This window comes from Pararge aegeria, chromosome 1, assembly GCF_905163445.1.
Source record: "Pararge aegeria chromosome 1, ilParAegt1.1, whole genome shotgun sequence".
NCBI classification, from domain to species: Eukaryota; Metazoa; Arthropoda; class Insecta; order Lepidoptera; family Nymphalidae; genus Pararge; species Pararge aegeria.
Genome location: NC_053180.1, coordinates 1333209 through 1356980, shown reverse-complemented (window position 1 = coordinate 1356980; position 23772 = coordinate 1333209). Strand labels below are relative to the sequence as shown.

The 23772-nt window shown below is 35.9% G+C and overlaps 1 protein-coding gene across 2 annotated transcripts in view; it reads right to left on the bottom strand.

The window, feature by feature from the left end:
- Positions 1-23772, bottom strand: part of LOC120627443 (tubulin beta chain-like) — a 40713-nt gene that overhangs the window by 1908 nt on the left and 15033 nt on the right. Inside the window, exons 1-3 of one of the 2 annotated variants that reach the window (XM_039895481.1) lie at positions 7292-7474; positions 2407-2515; positions 143-303 (exon numbers count right to left, since the gene is read on the bottom strand). In XM_039895481.1, coding sequence (XP_039751415.1) covers positions 143-303; positions 2407-2515; positions 7292-7459 — 438 coding nt within the window. In that variant the 5' untranslated portion in view covers positions 7460-7474. Of the gene's footprint in view, positions 1-142; positions 304-2406; positions 2516-7291; positions 7475-23772 lie in introns of those variants that run through there. The other variant, XM_039895550.1, reaches the window with a different exon arrangement.

The following is a 23772-nucleotide window of genomic DNA, read 5'->3' as shown; positions in this document are numbered from 1 at the left end:
AGTATGGGACCATCTGAAACTAAACTGAACTGTTCAACTGAATTCTGCGAAGTCTAAATAAATAAATTAACCGAGTAGCCGCGGGAGTGCCGGGCTAAGTGGAAGCCAGACTGGGTCCAGGCTCAATCTGCTGTGCACGTACCTTGGCCCAGTTGTTGCCGGCCCCGGACTGGCCGAACACGAAGTTGTCGGGGCGGAAGAGCTGGCCGTAGCCGCCGGAGCGCACCGCGTCCATGGTGCCGGGTTCGAGGTCGAGCAGGATGGCTCGGGGCACGTACTTGCCGCCGTTCTCCTTCGTCGCAACTGCGCAAGTTCGCGTAAAATCAGTATACATATTATCACATTTGTACAGAACGTTCGACCACGGACCGCGAGCTCCTGAGTAGGGTCAATCAACCCACCCTCCCCGAAAGGGAGGCCAAAATCCTAGCCTATCATGTATTGACGGCCGATTGGCGCAGTGCGCAGTGACTATTACAGTGACAGAGTTATAATCGCAGAATTAAGAACATCTTTATTCTGCGATTATAAGATTCAATAGCTAAGTCAAAAGTGTAGTTTCTAAAATAGAGTTTTTTTCAATCTCATTGTACCGTTAAGCATTCGAGAGCACGAAATGATAAAACAACAACGGTCGTAAACCGCAGTGGTAACTGGATAATTAGCCGATCTCGGACCACCGGGGTCGACGACCGCGTCTCTCAAATCAGATGAATCATCCGCTGCTCTAGGCGGAATTCGATGCACTCTGAGACTAGCTTAGATTATAAAATACGAGCAATATGATGAGCGAAACATTTCACACTCTTTACAGGGACCCGATTCTGTTTTAAAATAAAAATTCAACATTTACTTCAAATTCAAATTCACAAAATATTATACATGCTTAGTCGCAGTCTACGAATTGCAAATCTTAATCCCTACCAATATTATAAATGTGAATGTAAGTTTGTTTGTTACGCTTTCATGCAAAAACTACTAAACCGATCATCACAAAACTTTGTACACATATTCCTGAAGGTATAAGAAGTAATATAGGATGTTTTTTATCCCGAAAATAAGCTCAGTTCTCTTAAGAAAGAGGGCGAAAATGTTTGACGATTTTACACCAGGCTTAGTTTTTTTTTTCTACAAGTACCTACGTCATAGATATACACACAGTGTACCTTTTTTAAAAAATATGAATTTGATATTCATTATGAATGAACAGACGGGTTTTCAACTTTTACCCCTATGTTTTCAAACATTGTCAGCCCAGTGAGTAGGCTTGACTTCACTTTCGGGGGACCGATTTCGAAGCACGCACCTCTAACTTTCTAAGATATGTGCGTTTTAAGTAATTAAAATATCACTTGCTTCAACGGTGAAGGAAAATATCGTGAGGAAACCTGCATGCCTGAGAGTTCTACATAATGTTCTCAAAGGTGTGTGGAGTCCACCAATCCGCACTGGGCTAGCGTGGTGGACTACGGCCTTAACCCCTTCTCATTGTGGGAGGAGAAACGTGCCCTGTAGTGGGCCGGCAATGGGTTGATAGATATAGATTAAGCTAAGTAAAGGCACGTGAGGTTTATCACCTTCGCCTAGGTGGAGGGGCCCAGGGCGGCCCTTTGTAGGACCGGACGTAATCCTTGCATGCCCTGCAGAGTGTTGCTCTGGATGCGAAACTAACGATTCGTTACTTCAAAAAAGTCTACACTAGATGGCGCCACAGGACACTGCGCTTGCGCATCTTTTACGGTCTGCCGCGCGACGGATACAGTTAGGCAGCTACAAGTAATAAATCTTATTTTTCACTAACTGCAGTATACTCGACTATGACGGCCGGCCTTGAGTCTCCGTGGCAATAAAATCTTAACTGCGCACGATTTTAAAGTAAATTATGACACATCTTTAAAATAAATAAAATAAATGGTATATATTTATTTTATTTATTGTGTATGTAAAAAACACAAATCGCCATCTAGCCCCAAAGTAAGCGTAGCTTGTGTATGGGTAAAAAGATGACTGATGAATATTTTTATGAATATTATACATAAGATATTCTAAATAATAATAAATAAATAAATAAATATACTACTACAATACACACATCGCCGTCTAGCCCCAAAGTAAGCGTAGCTTGTGTTGTGAGTACTGAGATAGCTCTTGAATATTTTAATGAATATAATACACATAAATACTTAAAATATACAGATAAACACCCAGGCACTGAAAAACATTCATGCTCATCACACAAAAATTTTCCAGTTGTGGGAATCGAACCCACGGCCTTGGACTCAGAAAGCAGGGTCGCTGCAAACTGCGTCAATCGGCCGTCAAACTACATACATACATATTTTTTCTAAAAAAACTTCGGAATTAATAAACCCCCGCCTTTTGAAGGTAGTCTGTTGAAAAACGTACCAGAGGCCTCATTGTAGTAAACGGAGATCCGCTCGAGCTGAAGGTCGCTGGTGCCACAGTACACGCCCGTGGGGTCGATGCCGTGCTCCTCCGATATGATCTCCCAGAACTGCGGACAAAAACGACCATGTTTTATGTTGAGGAACATAAGAAACTTGGCACTTAAAACTTTCAAGGCTATTAGAGAGGCAAAATCTATCCAAATCTTTAAAAAACTTGTGAAAGATCACTTTTTGTCCCAATCAACTGATGAGCAAGGATACTTCACTGCTCCCTTCTTCTCTTTTTTTCCATTTTTTATTTGAGGATAATTATTTATTTTGTTTCATATTTAATCCATTGTATGATGTTTAAAAAAATTCAAAAAAAAAATGTAAGTTTGTTTGTTACGCTTTCATGCAAAAACTACTTAACCGATCCTCATGAAACTTTGTACATATATTCTTGGAAGTGTTGGAAGTAATGTAGGATACTTTTTATCCCGACATTAAGCCCTGTTCCTTTGGGAGAGGGGATGTGTGTTTGATGATTTTACACCATAACTGCGACAAATTAAACCGATTTAAATAAATATTTTTGTACTATAGAGGTTATAATATGTGTTTAATTTTGCCCAAACTTTGGTTGGAGCTAGAGGACAAAACACCTCAGCGGACATCAGCAAACCCCTCATTTAAGGCGATACTACATACTTTTTTTTTTTTAGATCTACAAACTAAATTTAATGCCACATTAAAAAAACAAAATCAAACGCAGACGAAGTCGCGGGCAACAGCTAGTTATATACATAATTCTAGTTACTTATTGCATATTAGATCCATGCAAGTGGGTCGTGATATCGACAAATTCAAAATATTATCGTGGTATGTACCCGTTGAACTATATTTAAGAAATGTTGATTAACCACGAAAATTTTAGTTTAAAATCTTTATTTACTACTACTACCCCGGAATTTAAACTAAATAAACCTCTCCTGAAGCTGCGATAGCTCGGTGGGCAGGACTTCGAATCCCAGCCACCTCTAACTTTTCTGAGTTATGTGCGTTCTAAGCAATTAAAATATCACTAGCTTCTAGGGTTAATCTAGGGTTATTCAAGGGGCGGATAAACAAATTCCTTAAAAGCCGGCAACGCATCCGTGGCTCCACTGTGCTGTAGATGTTTGTGGGCGGCGGTGATCACTTATCATCAGGTGAGCCACTTGCTCGTTTGCCCGCTATTAATATATATAAAAAAAAAGCTTCAACGGTGAAGGAAAACTGCATGCCTGAGAGTTCTCGTTAATGTTTTTAAAAATGTGTGGAGTCCACCAATCCGCACTTGGGCAGCGTGGTGAAAGCTTTATTAGACACGATGACGAGGTAAGAATAAACTTACAGTGCAATATACTAGGTTACATAAAACTCATAATTCGTTTAAAGGAAATTGCATACAATTCTACAATAAACTACCCATTGACTCTTAAAAAGTTCAAAGTTTGTATTAAACGTAAACTTATAGAAAAGTCAAAGTGATAACAAAAAAAAAACAGCCGGCTAAGTTTGTTGTGGGCTTCTTCTTAGACCAGGACGCGTTTGGAACCCTCGTAGCTTTAGTTTTAAGTTTACGAATGTGGTTATCGCCATCATCTCACTACCGTGTAATTCTTATGTACGCATCAAAAGTGCCACCTATGGGCCTACTTGAATAAAGATATTTTTGACTTTGACTTTGACTTTGCTTGAACTACTAAGACACCGGGGTCCGGGAGGTATGTTTGCATCGTTCGAGTCCATGTAGGACTGAAGTGTATCGATAATTCAGTCGTATTTATATCAAAATACCCACCAACTCAATGTCATGAACATTGGTTATAAATCAAATATAATTTTTATTGTTTCTTGAAAACTATCTATTAACTCCTTATTAAAAATTATTAGGGTATTTTTAAAATCCTTATCAATTTTATAAAATACCTGGCAAATATGAATCTATAGTTATCAAAAGTTTGGTTATTTACCCGCTTTATAAATTAACTGTCACAATAGTTTAAAAATAATAGATGAAGTAGGTACTATATGCATTTTGTGACGTTATTTTCTTTATCTACCTACATATTCTAGTGTCTATTTTACGTCACAAATATTGGTTGAAATTAGTGTTGCCCAAATTCAGTCTTGGTCTTGCAGTCTTGGTCTTGTTCTTGCGTTTTTGCAAGACCAAGACCAAGAACAAGACCGCGTATTTTTAGCAAGACCAAGACCAAGACTGACCGTGCAAGACTTGAGCAAGAACAAGACATAGCCTGCAAGACTCTTGCGTCTTGCAGCTAGGACTTAGCGCTATTTCACGGAGTAGTTAGGTGTAACAGTTCGGTGTATAGGTAGGTAGGTACGCTTAGGAATTCTATGAGACGCAAAAAACTATATCAAAGAATATGAAAAACTGGACCTATGCGCATTACGACTAATACCATAAACATAGCGAATAAAAAAATATCTATTAAAATCAAACTGAGTGCATGCATAGTTATGTTTTAACCATCGGCACTTTGATAATGCGGCATCAAAGGTTTTGTACTTACTTCTCAAAGAAATTTGCCGCTTTTCGGAAGTACATGGTTATGATACACGCGCCGGCGGCTTCTTTTGAAATCTAAAACAATCGTTGCCGCCGCGCCGAAATCATAACATTTGACACTATTCATGCAAAATAATTTCGAATTTTAAGAGTACCTACAGGTGTTCCAAAGAATAAATAAGTTTCAGAGTGCTTAGAATGAAAATGAATACATTATACTGATCACGCAAGTAGTATTATGATTAGGATAAAATGGTGAGGATAGGTAGTAGATGTCATAATAATTCATTCTAGTAAGTAATTATAATATTGATTACTTATATGGTTTTAAACTAATTACTTAGGTACTATTATTGTACATTTAGTCATTATATTTCTTAAGTTTTTACAAGTTGTTTTAGCAAATGTAAGCTTATAAATCATAAATGTTTATTAAGAAACAGTTACTTCCATGGAAAACGACATATAGGTCAGTTGATTTTTCGAATTTCTTATCAAATCTTCAGTTATTTATTAATCTGCTTGATCTTTACTATGGCTATGTTAATTCAAGCTCACAATGTTCCAATTCTAATACGTTTTTCTAAGATTTAAAGTAAACTTTAATAAATAGTAATAGACTAATAGGTAATTGCAAGACTTGCAAGACTCTTGCTGCAAGACCAAGACCAAGACCAAGACTGGGAGCGCAAGACCAAGACCAAGACCAAGACCAGGTGTATTGGCGCAAGACCAAGACCAAGACTGGCTAAGTCTCGTCTTGTTCTTGCATTTGGGCAACACTAGTTGAAATGTAATCATACAAAGACTTGCTAGTGTCTGTTTTTATTTTTATAATATATTTTTATTTCAAGAATTGTGTTTAAAATAATGTTAAGATTAGAATGAAAGAGTCAGGGTCCGAAACAAATTATTCAGGGGTGCCGAACCTAGTTTTTAGCTGACACTATAAATGGTGTTTGCCACTGGCTGCCAATATGTCATATAAAATCAGGTCAGGCATCGTAAACTGTTTGTTTATTATGCATACCTAATTCTCTGAACAGCAGTTGCCTTATTTTTAGCACGCCGATAAAATATTATGAGTACATTTCCTCTAACCTCCAACATACACGCATGACTTGTATGTCATATACAATCACATAGGTATATATTAGTGGAGTATACATAAGAGTTTAAAAAAAAGTTGTTTTTCTGTGAGGTACACTTAATAAATCTATAATCTATAGATATATCCCAATCTAAATAAACAAAAACCTTGCAAACAAAAGTCTTGTTGCATACGCAATATTTTGTCTTCTTCTTTCGAATGTCAAACATGACATGACTGATAGAGAGAGATACATTGTTTATCTAATCACCACCTTACAAACGTTTGTTGGTATGGTCCGATATAAACTGCCAACGCGAAATCTTAGGAACTATTACATATGTATATACTATTATAGTTTATGTTATTAATACATAATCATAATATTCAAATATGGCAGGCAATGAACTACGACTAAAATTTTATGTAGCTAAAAAATATGCTTATATAGCTAGCTAGCTGGCTACATTTTTTATTTAAAACCAAGTAATTTAGAATGTTTAGGTAAAATATAGCCAGCCAGTGGCGTGCATAGAGGGTATGCACAGGGTATGCAGATGATATAAAATTCAGAAAGTTTTCAGTATAAATACTTAAGGTTAAGCTTTTTATAACTCTTACAATGCCTATCCTTAAGTTTTTAATAACTCATACTGGAGATTTTATTTTATATCATCTGCATATTCTGTGCATATCCTCTATGCACGCCACTGTAGCCAGCTGGCTATATTTTCAGCTTTCTTAGACGAGGGCGCGTTAAGAACCCTCGTAGCTCCGGGTTTAAGTTGGTGAACGAAGTTATCACCATCCCCTTACAATTATTTAAACATATATGTACGAACGCTTCTTAAGTGCCTTTGATAGGCATATATGAATATAGATTTTTTGAATTTAATATTTAATTAGGAATTAACTAAATTTAAGGATTAGAAAAAAGTATTTAACACGTTAAAATGAAAATGGACAGGACAAAAACGAGAAACGGACAAAAATAATAACAGAATTGTATCTCAGAGATGGGAAAAGAAGCAAATAGCGGCAACCAAAACGCTGGAAAGGTGTACTCAAAAGAACTGCTGATCAAGAATGTATGAGAATTTCAAGTCTTTTACTTGACATGCTGTAGGTAAAACACCGATCGTCAGTACAATTGAGCAATAAGGATATATTTTATTTTACTTATGTTTATTAGGAATTGAGATTTAAAAGAACGTAATATTTACAAACATAACTCACTGTGATAGCCTTTATTATGTTCCTAAGCCTTTTCGAGTTCCCAGTTGAATAACCGAATTCCGAATGCCAATATGTTCCAATAAACTTCACTGTGGGGTTTGGTATACGTCGTTTGACGTCACTAAACGCGTTAATCAGTGCGCACGTCTCTGTGACTACTAACGCCATCTATAAACGAAGTGTAAAGCATGCTGCATGCATCGTAAACAACGTGTTTTTGCTTCTCGCATGTCCTTGGCAGTATTGGTGTGCCTACGCAATACAATAAGCGAGCTAGTCACACCAGGAAAACGGTTGAGCCATCTTCTATAGTCTTTAACTGTCCACAACTGTCCATTGCTCGACCAAAGTCCACCAAAGGTTTGTCTATAATGAGAACGCTGGGTAGACTGGTTGGTAATCACAGCAAAAAAACAGTCACAAACACACACAAAATCACAAAACACAGTCGCAGTAGGTGGTAGTAGTACAGAGCAAGGTTCTGCCCGTTCTCTGTTATATTCCCGTGGTCGCTTGAAACGACATCCGCGGAAATATGAGGTTCAAAATAAAAAGTAAAACATGTCTTTTTTCAAATAGCCAGTGGCATGCACTTCATACATGCAAAGTACCTACCCTAAAGTTGATATATAACTCATATAGGAGGAGATTTTTTGCCGTTTTATGCAATTTTCCTGCTGTTTGCATACCCTGGTAGGTAGTAGCGTGCATAGAGGGTATGCACAGGGTATGCAGGTGACATAAAATGAAGAAAATCTCCAGTGAGATTTATAAAACATATGGAGATTGTTAAACCAATTTAAAACTAATTTAAGATTTCACCCAGCGCTGAAATTGATGATTTTAAACCAAAAGCCGTGTCCCCTTGCGTTGTTATGCCGCGTCGCCAAACGGGAGACGAACCCCTTTAATTTTTTGTGTCGCTCCATTCAGGGACGACCAAGACACGTTTCATGGAACGAGGGGTAACTAAGACTTGTTCTGACATGACCCACCTTCCTATTGGTTATTTGGTATTTTTGACGTTACAACGTCTTATAATTAAATAAATATACTACGACAATACACACATCGCCATCTAGCCCCAAAGTAAGCGTAGCTTGTGTTATGGGTACTAGGATAGCTGATTAATATTTTTATGAATATAATACACATAAATACTTATAATATACAGATAAACACCCAGATACTGAAAAACATTCATGTTCATCACACCAACATTTTCCAGTTGTGGGAATCGAACCCACGGCCTTGGACTCAGAAAGCAGGGTCGCTGCCCACTGCGCCACTCGGCTGTCAATTCGATGGAGCCGGCTGCACTTTTAAAGGGAAATACCTTTGTGGAACCCTAATATAAATCTAACTAAAGTTCACCCTATTCACCAATTCAGGTCAAACCTATTTAACTCAATTCCAACGATCGATAGTAACATGTTTCAAACATTGAATGGCCGATGCTTTCTGTCCCCATTACTAAATTGTAGCTCATACGCAGACCCCGCATGCGATGCCAAATAGGCATTATGGCTAATTTTGACCTATTAAATAATATTAATAAAAAAAACTGCCCCATGATGTATGAAGTATCTACTACGTATATCCAAAAAAGATCTTATTTTTGCAGAAATTCAAAATTAATTTATTTCAAGAAAGTGATAAACAACTAAGTCACCGGGAGGTATCTTTGCATCGTTCGAGTCCATGTAGGACTGAAGTGTATCGAAAATGCACCCGTATTCATATCAAAATACCCACCAGCTCAATGTCATTGGTTATTAATTAAATATAATTTTAACTGTTTCTTGAAAACTATCTATTAACTAATTAATATTAATAAGGGTATTTGTGAAATCCGAATCAATTAAAAAAAATATCTGGCAAATATGAATTTATAGCTGCATTAGGCAGCAGCTCGACTTCCCTTTCGGGGGTCCGAGTTCGAATCCCAGCACGCACCTCTAAAAAAGTTATGTGCTTTTTAATTTATTAAAATATCTGCCTGCATGCCTAAGAGTTCTACAAATGGTCTCAAAGGTGTGTGGAGTCACTAGGCCAGCGTGGTGGATGGCCTTAACCCCTTCTCATTGTGGGAGGAGACCCGTGCCCTGTAGTGGGCCAGTAATGGGTTGATATGATGATGAAACCTAAATGTAAGATAAGTCTGTTTTTAGTCACTCAAGGTTCGGAAAACGGATTCTACTTAGAAGAAGCCAGAAATAAAACTTTGCAGTTGCTCTTTTTAAAAATCATCATTTTTACCATAATTATTGGCAGGGAATAGCGGAGCGGTATGCTTTGAAGGAACCTTGTCATTAAGAAATTCATCAATAATATAGGAACCTCGCTGTAATAGACGGGTTTTAACACATTGCTTAAACGTATGCTATTGTAGCTCCAAAATTACTTACGAATTATGTTATAAAATGTATACTCAAAGCAATGAAGCCTGAGATTCTTTTTGAAGCTATGACCGGAGTCAACCGTCCGGATCCTCAAAAAAGTATGGCACGTTTCCCGCCAAAGATGATATAAACACCACCCGTTTCCCTGCGCAGGGCAATTTGATAGTTCTAACTGAAGCTGCTTAGTGTCTCCGAAGCAAAGACCGGCGTCGGATGATTCCATCTCCAATCATTTACCAACTAAAAAAAATCTAAAAACTAACAAATATAAATAACTGAATAGGCTGTATGATCAGTGGTCTTTGCCTGTCCACAAAATATATGTTATGACATTTCATAACATATATTTTTTTATAACATTGTTTCATCACATTATTTTTGCTCACGATCGATACAAAAAGAAGTATGTTCAACTTAGGAATGCACCCTTTTCTCGCCCTCAAACCATGTTCGCTCTAGCTACGCTCGTGAGTACCAATATCTCGTGGAAGTATGGGGTGTTTTCATTCTCGCTTAACTATTTACTATACCTAATACGTTGTTACTGAAGACATTGGGCAATCCCAAGCGATTGTACGTGTAGGTCTTGCGACGAAGTCGCAGGGAATCGCTAGTCTAATAATATAGTGCAGATTATATGCGGCATTTTCATGTCAAACTCGAGCTATTGAAATTCAAGTCGAATAAAACGTTACAGTTTATGACATTAGGCAGTAAAGCCCAACCTTAACCTAAGTACGGTTGCGTGTATCCACATTTGTACCGTTATTCGTACAAACAGGAAATAGTCACCAAGTTACAAAAATGGCGGCAAACCGGCGCTGCAGATAACAATCGAGGTTTATATTGAGAACAAAGTAAAAGTTCCGTTAATTCATCCAGACGTTGTTAATGTATTGCACGTAATTACTAAGAAGCGGTGATAGCCAAGTGTGTAAGAGCTCGACTTACTTTTCGGGTGGCCGAGTTCTATTCCCAGCACGCCCCTCCAACTTTTCTAAGTTATCTGCGTTTTAAGTATTCAAAAAGTCCAAATTCAAAATTAATTTATTTAAAGTAGGCCTGATATAAGCACTTTTGAAGCGTCAAGTCTGTCTGTTTTGAGTGACTCTACCACCGGTTCGGAAGGCAGATGCTACCGAGAAGAAGCCGGCATGAAACTCAGCAGTCTCTTTTCCAACATCAACTGTTAAAATTTTAAATTTCTCATTTTTCTATCTTGTGAGAGATGAAAGCGGAGCCGGATGCTTCCAAGCAACCTTGTCATTAAGAAATTCATCAACTGTATTATGTATATACTCGTAGTTACCTCGCTGAAATAAATGTGTTTTAACATATTCTTTAAAGTTATGCATTGATAGGTGCAAAATTACCTTAGGAATATTATAAAAGCGTATACTCAATCCCGCAAATGACTTCTGTACCTTTCGTAGACGATATGCAGATGACACTAATTTATAACCATTTCTTGTAAGTCGACTGTTAAACTTGTGTGTTGTTGTTGGTGTGAAGACAATATCGTGAGGAAACCTGCATGCCTGAGAGTTCTCCATAATGTTCTCAAAGGTGTGTGGAGTCCACCAAAGCACGCACGCACGCTGCGCACGTTGTTCACCACGTGAACGGCCCTGATTCCGTATGTTTTGTTTTATTTTTTTTAATAAATATATTATGACAGTACACACATTGCCATCTAGCCCCAAAGTAAGCGTAGCTTGTGTTATGGGTACTAAGATGACTGTTAAATATTTTTATAAATAGTATACATAAATACTTGGAATATACATATAAACACCCAGACACTGAAAAACATTCATGCTCATCACACGAACATTTTCCAGTTGTGGGAATCGAACCCACGGCCTTGGACTCAGAAAGCAGGATCGCTGTAAACTGCGCCAATCAGCCGTCAATTTTCTTATTCTGTTTTATAAATTTATAGTAATAACGGAAGGACCAAACAGATGGCCGTCAATTTTTACTATGAAGATAGAAACGTTATGGGAATAGTAACTAGAAAATCATCGCCTGTAAGCAGAGAAAAACTCACAGGGCATTTCGCAGGGCATGCAAGTAACAACAACAATGTACCGCCCTGTGTCCATCCATGTGCCTGTAATTACACCGGCAATCGTGCCCGTATGCTTAGTGGAATTAATAAGCATGGCGGTTGTGGTTCCCCGGACGAGCTTTGCGTTTTACATACATTAAGCACCTCCATATGTCCAAAATTGCGTCAAAATCGGTCCAGTATTTATCCCTATCCCTACTAATATTATAAATGCCAATGTAAGTTTGTTTGTTACGCTTTCACGCAAAAACTACTCAACCGATCCTCATGAAACTTTTTACACATATTCTTGGAAGTGTTAGAAGTAATATAGGATACTTTATATTCCGACATTAAGCTTGGTTCCTTTGGGAGAAAGGATGAAAGTGTTTGACGATTTTGCACCATAACTCCGACAAATTATAACCGATTTAAATAATTATTTGAGTACTATAGAGGTTATAATATGTGTTTTATTATGCCCAAACTTTGTGTAGATCTGATTAATGTGGTTGGAGATAGAGGACAGAACTCATCAGCGGACAGTAGCAAACCCCTCATTTAAGGCTTAGCGTTACTGAATACTTTAAAAACAAAATCAAACGCAGACGAAGTCACGGACAACAGCTAGTAATGAATAAATGAATACACTTTTATTGTACACCACAGAGAAAATTTACAGAGATACAAATACAACAGCACAATAAGGTAGAACGTACAATTTGGCGGCCTTATCGCTAAATAGCGATCTCTTCCAGGCAACCAAAGGCATACAAGAAAATGCTATATGAAATTAGTAGGTGGTACAACAAACATTAGTGAAATATTAGGATTTTAAACTAAATATAATTTTAGAACGTACGTAATAAACAGGTCCACCTTCTAACAATTGGTATCCTTTTAGTGCGGTTTTGTTTTTTTTTTTTCATTAATCCCGTTATTACATCGTAAAGCCTGGTTGCATTTGATCCAGTCACATCATCGTTAAAATTTCATTAAAATCTATCGCGGGGGTCATCAAAAAGACATTAGATACCGTTAGGTACCGTCTTCCTACTTTAATTCTTTCTTCAAGTGGTGATACGAATTAGGGTTTATATCTTTATATGTTATCTGTGATAGGTCATCAGCTCATGACTTGCCCCATTTATCAGGCAATGGTTTAAGTGGAACGGTCTATTTCATGGAAGGTCGCATATGATGATTAGATGTCATTTCATCTATATATATAAAAGAGAAAGTGTGTGGGTATGTTCCGTATAGGCTCCGAAACGGCTGGACAGATTTCAGTGAAACTTTCAGGGAATCTCCGGATTGACCTGGCGAGTAATCCTGTAAAGTTTGGTGACGATCGGAGCACTCCTATTTTTGATCTGTCAAACTGTCAAATACCGCTTTATTTACTATGATGATATTCTATTGTTAGGTGTAGATGGGTGTAGATAATGATCTTCACCCGCTCGAGAAGAGAATAGAGGAGAATGAATACGGAGAGAAATAAATGATTTAATATATTATGAGACTTAAATTAAAATTTTATGATGTAAGTTTATTGTTTAAATAAAATAAAGCAAAATCTAGCCCGGCTACGCTAGTAATTAATAAGTAAATAAATACTACTACAATCCACACATCGCCATCTAGCCCCAAAGTTAGCGTAGCTTGTGTTATGGGTACTAAGATGATTGATGATTTTTATGAATAATATAAATACTTATAATATACAGATAAACACCCAGACACTGAAAAACAATCGTGTTCATCACACAAACATTTTCCAGTTTTCGGAAAAATTTTCGGACCCACGGCCGCACTCAGGAACCAGAAAGCAGGGTCGCTGCCCACTGCGCCAGTCGGCCGTCAAATAATTCTTTTTCCCTTTAATTTGTTATATTATGGAGATACTCATTAGTTGGCTATCTTTGGGAGTCCGCCATATTGGATTTAGAATGATGACACTTGTATTGTTAAACAAACCGTGTAAGCAAAGTTTCAGCGTATTCGATTGAGTTACTGGTTAAGTCTTCTAGCAGGTGATTACTACTACTGAAACCAGTGGCGTGCATAGAGGGTATGCACAGGGTATGCAAATGATATAAAATGAAGAATATCTCCTGCCCGAGTTATAAATAACTTAAGGATAGACGTTGTAAGAGTTATTAAAAGCCTTCCCTTAAGTAATTATTACTCGTACTGGAGATTTTATTCATGTAATATCATCTGCAAACCCTGTACATACCCTCTATGCACGCCACTGACTGAAACAATGTTTTGTCTTTGTCTGTCATCTGTAATTAGAAACTCGAAAGAAGGAAACAAAACATAGCAGAACTGTGCGACTGCTTTGTTACGTGTATTTGTGAGGGCGAAAGGTGTACAAGCGAATTCAAATTAAAATTTATTTATTCATGTAGGCCTATCACAGGAACTCATGAAGCGTTCATACATATATGTTTACATTATTGTAAGGGGATGGTGATAAATTCGTTCGCCAACTTGAACCTAAAGCTAAGAGGGTTTCAAACGCGCCCTGGTCTAAGAAGACCCCACAAAAAACTTAGCCAGGTAATCTTTTTTGTTATCACCATCTCACAGTAAATTAATATTCAGCTATGAAGTTAGAGTAATTCACACCCAAGCTTATATATCGTTAAAGTAATCCTTAACATTGTAATAGGATTTTTCTGTAAGCTTACGTTATATATAAACTTTGAACTTATTGAGAGACATCGCAAAGATTTCATTCGGTAATTTGTTACAAAATAATATACAATTGCCCTTGAATGAATTATCAATTTTATGTAGCCTAGTAAACTTCACAACGAGTGTTTATTTCTGCTTCGAATATCCATTTTCTTTTCTTTAAATTTTGTTATATTTTTATAGACATAAATTAAAATTTTCAAATATGTACTGACTATGCACCGTCATTAATTTTAACTAGACTTGCACTTAATCAATATCTTGACATATATATATGTATGGTTGGTGTGTTTTGTCACCTAACCTACTTCTAAACGGCTGGACCGATTGGTATCACATTTCTTGTGTATTTTCAGTGGGTTCCTGGATTTTGGATGTCGGTTGCGTCAATGTATATTAAAGAATCAGTCAATGTATTTTTATAAAAAAGTGTAAGAAATGATAAACTCTTTTTTTTAAGTCTGTACAGATAATCTAAAGGACATTATAGATGCGTCCAAAGACATTCACAAGTGACATGATGATTAACCATTAATTGAGATTTAAGAACCATCGAAAGGTTAAACTTTCATTGGTGATCCAATCAAATCCAATTTAGATCGATTATTCTTGACGGGACGCCGATTCGAGTCCCGGTAAATCATTCCACTCGATCTGAATATCAAAGTGAAATACACTTCAGACTTATTTGAAAACCTTCTTTCTCTTTTACTTTTTTACTTTTTTTATTGATATTGATAGACTAATAACTTGAGCAAAGTTGTTCGCACGGCACATTTCAGGACGTATTCGATTTAGCGTTACTGATAACCGTATCACACGCACTTATGAAGCGTTCATACAAATATGTTTACATAATTGTAAGGGGATGGTGATAACTTCGTTCGCCAACTTAAACCTAAAGCTACGAGGGTTCCAATCGCGCCCTGGTCTAAGGAGAACACACAAAAATCTTAGCAAAGTATTTTTTTTTGTTTTCCCCAGCTCATAGTAAATTAATATTAAGCTATGAAGTTAGGGCAATTCACACCCAAGCTTTTTTATCGTTTAAGCTTACGTTTTATACAAACTTTGAACTTATTGAGCGATAACTGAGTTAACTGATAATAAACTGAAATAACAAATTGAGTTAACTTAGAAACAAACAAACACGAACGAACACTCAAAAATCTTCTAAAAAATCTCCAAATGATAAATAAATCATTAATATTATTCAAAAATCACTAGAGAAAAAGTTAGCTTTTAAAAGTATTCGTTACCTAGGTATTTATGTAAATGTTTTGTCGCTTATTACCTTTGGAGTTTTTCGTAAAGAATTGTGAAAATGTCCTGATATTAGACGTAGGTATCTAAACCGCAATCAAAAGAAACAATGTTAACCGCATTTTGAACTTTATCAGCAAACAATTAAGGTTAAATTTCTGATAACAATCAAAATAATTATGGGAAGCCCGACTAACGATCGGAAAATGATACCACCAGCGCTTGCTATGGGAAAATTACCTTAATGGTACCGTAATAAGAATTAGGTGGTAGGTGGTTGGAGTGACGTGGTCGGTGTATTGTAGCGGTCAGCCGCGGAGGGGCATCGATTTCTTGTATAATGTATTACCTTTCTAGGAAATTGATGTAGTAGGACTTTCTGTGTGGATGTGAAGCTTTTTTCGTAAATAGGAATTTGAGAGCTGTGGTTTATACCTACGTGGGTCGACCCGGGTTTGATAAGGGCGCTATTTCATCATCATCATATCAACCTATTACCGGCCTATTATTATTATTATTAAACTCTTTATTTGTATACCACAACATTAACATATTTAAAATATAACAAAAACAGAAACATCGAAAGAAGTAGTAATACAAAAGGCGGCCTTATCGCTTAATAGCGATCTCTGCCAGGCAACCTTAGAATTAGGAAAAAAAAGAAGAGGAGAATAGACTGCTGGTGGTACAAATATTAAAATACATACATGCGAATAACTACATGCTAATACATAAACTAGTGTACACAAATAGATAAAAAGTAAATAATATAATAAATAAATAAATATAAAAATAAACTAATATATATAATAACAACACTTACATAATCAAATACTTTAACATACAATAAATACCTACTACAAGGAAAGTGTCTTTCCCACAAATAGAAGGGTGTAGCCCTTAGTCGACGCTGGCGAGTCTCTGTTCTGGTCTGGTCTGGTCTGGTCTTCGGCCGCCATTAGTTGCCAGCCTACCGAGATAAACCATGTAGAAACCGATCACAGGTATGGGTTTAATATAATAGCGATACCATAAAATGTTAGACCTTTAAGTGTCATTGTTTTGTTTTTTTTTTTAAACAGTTCCCTGAAAATAGGTACCGAGAGTATTTTGAATGTAGTGAACTATGCACGTTTTTTAACAATTTTTCGTTGTCATGCATTGTAATCGGAGTTTAAAATAGAGGATATCCTATGAAAAGAATAAAAAGAATTAAAAATCCATTAAAAATATGTAATTCTCATCCGAAACCACAGACGATATCTCAATATCAAAATATGTGCGCGTGGACAGAACTTATTTCCTTTTTTGTCCATTTTCGTCCGCCCCGCCGCCGCCGTCGTTGGCTTGACTGCAATTTGAAAATAGAACACCTTTTTCTTTTTTCTTATTGCATCGCGCAGTGGCCGTTGACATCGCAGTGCATTATTTTCGGCCATCTCTCCCACAGTGTTGCCATTATACGGTAACATTAAAATATACCATTGTATGCATCGCTATGGCCCAAGATTATTTTGTACACGATAGAAGTTTATAAAAGCGATAGGCTTTTTTTAGAACTTTCTTGATGCAATTGTGTAGACTTTATTAATAATACATACAACTGGTTTCACAATAAACTCGGTTAACTCTGCACAACTAATATTATATGGACTACCTTATGCTCCCGGCTTGGCTCGCATTGATTTTTTTTTATAGATCCCTCAAAAACCAGGTTATTTTACAGAATAAAATCTAAGTTGTATTTGTTGTTGTTCTAAAGACTGTTAAATAAGATATCTGAGCGCCAAATTTTATTAAAATCCGTTCAGCTATTTTGGCGTGAACACAACCATCTATCCATCCATACATACTTATAATATTTTATTAGAATAATTGGAGAGAAATTCTAAGATTCGATGAAGAAAATAAGATCCGTGAAGAAGTCTTAAAGTTTTGCATGTATATTAAGGAAATGTGCCTTTTTGTAAAAAAGTATGGACGTTACTTTATAACTAAAAAAGTACAGCAGGCGAAGGATTGTAGGCGGGGTAATAAATTAGTATGGCCCAAAGTAAACCTCACTTTATATAAAAGAAATGTTTATTGTATGGCAATAACAATTTATAACAAATTACCAAATACTTTAATTGACATACCTCTGCCTAAATTTAAGATTAAAATTATTGAATGGCTTATGCTTCATCAATTTTATTCAGTAGACGAATATCTCAAATCAAAGGCTTAAATTATTGTATTTCTAGGTTTATATTTTGGTTTACTTTACATTATTTAATTTTAAGTTGACATTGTAATTTAATTTCACAATTTTCTGACATTTTGTATAAATTGGAAAAATAATTTCATAATTAAGGTGTTATTATAATTTGCATGCCATAGAATGGCAGATTGTAGCACGTAACTTGTTATGTTTTAGTATAAGATCAAATTGATGGAGAGACTTGCATGCTTTGTCCCTTTTATATCGTGTCCTTTTCTTTCCTCAAACACCACCTTATTTGAAGGAACGATTTATTTTTTACGGAGCGGGCGGCCAGAACTTGCTTCGATCTTGCACCGACGGCAAACTCCAGGTTCCATTCAGTCGCACGAAATACTATAGTAACTCTTTTACGGTTAATTGTGTCAGACTCTGGAATTCCCTGCCTGCTGACATACGTCAGGCTCAATCCCTAAATGTATTCAAGAAGCGTTTGGAAAACCATTTCTTATCCATGTAATATTATAGTATGTAGTATATACTTATATATATTATGTATAATATGTATGTAGTATTAGAATTTATGAGTAAGTAGTTTATTAAAATTATTTTGTATATATATAAATATATATATTTTTTTTTATACTTAAATTGCTGCACCAACCCGTTCCTTCGTTTTTTTTCCTAACGTCAAAGGTTGTCTGGAAGAGATCGCTTTAGTGATAAGACCGCCTTTGCACGCTCTATTTTATTTTTATTATTTTAAGTTTCTTCTGTATTTGTGTTCAATTTATATAAAATGTGTGTGTGCAATAAAGACTTAAAACAAACAAATAAACAAATTTGTTAACCTGCAATCACGCAAATAAAGATTTGAATTTGAAAATGCTAAAAGTAAAAAAATAAAAGTAAGCCCTAAGTAATTAAGGTTCCAGCATGAGATTATAAGCGATAAGCTCATTATATATGATATATGTATCTCTCTCTCATTAGTCGGTCCCTCATGACTGAGGATCGTGATCACCGCTATAATAATAATAATAATAATTTATTGGATCAAAAATGTTACACAGAATATCAATACAACAGTCGAAAGAAAAAGAAATACAACACAAAAAGTAAAACAATTTCACATAAATTGGTAAACATATTTGTAAAACTGAATGAACATTATATTGATATTGGCCTGTTGTTATTGATAACCTGTGGACCCCACACTAGGCGACCTGTATCGTGGGGCCCAGTTAATAGATTGCCAAAATTAATTGCTGCTATGGCGAGTAATCTTGCCATATATGATCTCTCTCCATCGGGTCCTGTCTTTGGCCATTTGTATTGCGTTATAGAAGGTACGGGCACCAGTTTCTCTTAGGTGATCTGACCACCGGGTTGGAGATCTGCCACGGGGACGTTTGCCTTCTACATTTCCATATTTATTAGTTATTTAAATGCACATTATATATTACATAATATATTACAATACACACATCGCCATCTAGCCCCAAAGTAAGCGTAGCTTGTGTTATGGGTACTAAGATGACTGATGAACATTTTTTATGAATAATATACACAAATACTTATAATATACAGATAAACACCCAGACACTGAAAAACGTTCATGTTCATCACACAAACATTTTCCAGTTATGGAAATCGAACCCACGGCCTTGGATACAGAAAGCAGGGTCGCTGCCCGCTGCGCTAATCGGCCATCGATATTTTATATGTATAGCTTATAATATATGTGTAATAAGCTGTTTAAAGAGTTCTTACATAGTGTTGATAGCTGGCATCAGCTTTTCTCAGCCATTGTTGAAATATCCATTGTTTATTGTGTCTTTTAAGGTGCAATGTATTATTCAATTTGTATGGGACTTATATTTTATTGGATCGGTGGATATTCTTCAAACAACGTTGCGTTCTTCGTACGTTATTGTAATAAAAAGCAGATGTTGCGTGCGGCTTCGTACGCGGTTATTTGGTTTTTCACGAATCCTGCGGGGACTGTTTATTTTCCCAGGATAAAAAGCAGCCTATATTTTAATCTCAATAAGTTCAAAGTTTATATTAAACGTATCTAAGCTTACAGAAAAAAGCTTGGGTGTGAATTGCTCTAGCTTCATAGCTTCATTTAAATTTACAGGAAGATGGTGATAACAAAAAAATAATTTACCCGGCTAAGATTGTTGCGGGCTCTTCTTAGACCAGGGCGCGTTTGGAACCCTCGTAGCTTTAGATTTAAGTTGGCGAACGAAGTTATCACCATCCCGTTACAATTATGTAAACAAATATGTATGAACGCTTCATAAGTGCCTGTGATAGGCCTACATGAATAAAGAAATTTTGAATTTGAATTTGAATCCAGGGTATAATCTATCTCCATTCTAAAATTCAGTCAAATTGGTACAGTAGTTTTTGCGGGAAAGAGTAACAAACATCCATCCATCAGTTCAATTCATAACCATTGAAAAATTACATGTGAATTTCAATAAACAGACCAAAATGGATTACACATTTTTCTATTCGTTATATAACTCAATAATAACACGGCGGCCGATTGGCGCTGTTTGAAGCGACCCTGCTTTCTGAGTCCAAGGCCGTGGGTTCGATTCCCACTACTGGAAAATGTTTGTGTGATGAGCATGAATAATTTCAGTGTCTGGGTGTATATATATTTTATGTATATTATTCATAAAAATATTCATCAGTCATCTTAGTTCCCATAACACAAGCTACGCTTACTTTGGGACTGGATGGCGATGTGTGTATTGTCGTAGTATATTTATTTTATTTATTATTAATCAACAGTAGTGCAAATGATGTTGTACATAAATCTTTATCATCAATTCGACCAATTAAAGTCCACTGCTGGACATAGGTCTTATCATCATACTAATGTCGTAGTATATTTAAAAAAAAAAAAACTTTCATACGTTAGTGAACATCGAAACTATTGGTTTGAGACTAATATATCCATCCTACCGCAAGTAAAATATGAACGAGAAACGGTGCTTTAATCTTAGAGAAAAGTGAAAACTCCTAATCTTTCCAATCAAACTAAATAAATAGCAAACAAGTGACATTACAAAAGACGGTTTAGTTTACGCGTAGACATTCAATTCTCGGAATTCAATTGCATGTTTTTTGCTGTCGCGTCTAAAATTCGATACGACTTGTTTTTTCCTCGTGACTTCTAAGTAGGTTTCGAGTTAACCAGCTCTAGCAGACCGAAACTCGGCAAGAGATTTAAAAATTAAAATGAATACAAGATTGTATAGCTAAGGAGAATAATATTATTAAATATATTATAGTTATATTTATATATACATATATTTTATTTATATATTTGTATAATTTTTTAATCTTACTTATTGCACCACCTACCTCTTTTCTATGTTTTAGCTTTTACGCCATTGGTTGCCTGGAAGAAATAGCTATGTAGCGATAAGGCCACCAAATTGTACTCTCTTGATATGTATTTATATCTCTGTAACTACTTTTTTTTCTTTGGTGTACAATAAAAGTGTTTTCATTCATTCATTCATTCATTATTATTATTTATTATTTAACTCTTTATTTTTACTCCACTATGAAGTTAGGAAAATAAAAGAACAATAGAAATACAAAGACAGAAGAAGAATACAAGAGGCGGCCTAGCCGGGTGTTTTTTTTTGTTATCACCATCTCACAATGTCATTTTAAATTATTAGAAGAGCAACCTGGTTAGAGCAATAATTTACACCCAAGCTTTTTTATCGTTTACGTAGTCCTTTATACTATAATAGGAATTTTCTATAAGCTTACGTTTAATACAAACTTTGAACTTTTTAAGAAACATCTCCAAGATGTCAATTCGTAGTGGTATTATTTATTAATTGGTATAGGTATTGGTACATGATATATATAAAAAAACAATATTTGTAACTAAAGATGAGAGAATATACTATCGTCCCACATTGAGAACGGTCTAGGCCGTAGTCCACCACGCTGGCCTAGTGCGGATAGATGGACGCTACACGCCTTTGAGAACATTATGGAGAACTCTCGGGCATGCTTCACCGATGAAGCAAATGATAGCTTTAGGTTTAAGTTGGCGAACGAAGTTATCACCATCCCCTTACAATTATGTAAACATGTATGTATGAACGCTTCATAAATGCCTGTGATAGGCCTACATGAATAAAGACATTTTGAATTTGATATAGTATTAGTGCAAAACGGACATAACTCAAAAAATATTGGATATAAGCAGGCGTTACTTTGCGGAAATCCATAATATATTATGAAAATTAAGCTTAATTTGCTATACTCCGCGAACAACAGGAGAATCTGTATGGTCTTATTTAGAATTTCTTCAATCCGTGTATTCCTCACCAAACAGATCCTCGGCAATGTACCCTCTACGCACTTTTCGCTCCGAAACCGGAGCATCCTCAGGAGATGTTGACTTTACAATGAATAATTGTTAAGTGACTCAAAAAAGTTAGAGGTGCGTGCTAAGATACCAACCCGGTCCCTGTGAAAAGTGAAACTAAAGTCTACATATATAGTTTCTACATATGGTATTGAACTGAAATGACAGACAGCATTTCACGCGAGGAAATGCTTGGAAAAACTGATTATCGAAAATAAGCTACGTATCCATACGTCTTTATTTGTATTAGAACATATTCTTTGATATTTTAAATCCTATAAAAGTCGGACGTGTCTAAAAGGACGAGATGATTAAACAAGTGGCCATAAAACACAACAGATGTTGTCGACACATGAATAACAGTGCTGGCGGTATTTTAAGACGTTCACAATTAACGGGTAGTTTATAGCTTTGTATGAATAAAGGAAAAAATGCTTAGAAGATTTCTAATTACTGCTCACAACATTATTGTATAGTAAATTATACCGGTATTCTTTTCAATTAATTGCCAACCCTATATTATTATACATATGTTTGTATGGCAATAGTTGTTTTTTTTTTCAAGAAATTCAAAGCTTTTTCGACATTAATGTCGACTTGACTATGATTTTAACGAAACTTTCGTAAGTATTTGCAGGACGAGAAGGAGTGTTTATTTTCGAAATTCACTAAGATATGTTTTTATTTTTATTTTTTTACATTTAAATTTGGAAGGTTAGTTTTTTAAGGTATTTTCTACTACAAACAACAGCACCATCAGGTTTGAAAGATTTTACGAAAGTTTTAAACCAAGACGAAGATTGTATAGAAAACTTAACCGAAATTTTACGCGGGAAAACACTTGATAATAAAAAACGCAGATGCTAGTCTTTTAAGTTACAAAAAAATTAGGCCATCGCTGTGCTGCCATACCGAAAAACAACTACCAATTTAGTACAATTTAATATGGAAACAATTCTGAGTAATGCAATTAACACACTTTAGAGTAACAACGGGATTCGACCCGCCTCTCTAAATTCTCTAATCAGATATAATTTTTCCTAATTAACGTTCAACTAGAAGTTGGCTTTCGGCAATTATAATGCTTGTTTCCATGTCTTGCGCGAGTCTACTTGCAGATGAAAACATGCCAGATTGCATGCAATTCTGAATTATCGTTTATATTATGGACATAACGTGCCATCCGTCGGTTTCGACAGATTGCCCCATGTATCGAGACCTTTATTTACTGCAAGTTAGCCCTTGACTGCAATCTCACTTACTTTTGGTTAGAATCAGGCGTTACTTTGCGGAAATCCATGATATACTTATGTTATCCTCAGGAGATGTTGACTTTAAAATGAATAATTGTTAAGAACTATCAAAGTCAAAGTCAAAAATATCTTTATTCAAGTAGGCCCTTAGGTGGCACTTTTGATGCGTACATAAGAATTACACGGTAGTGAGATG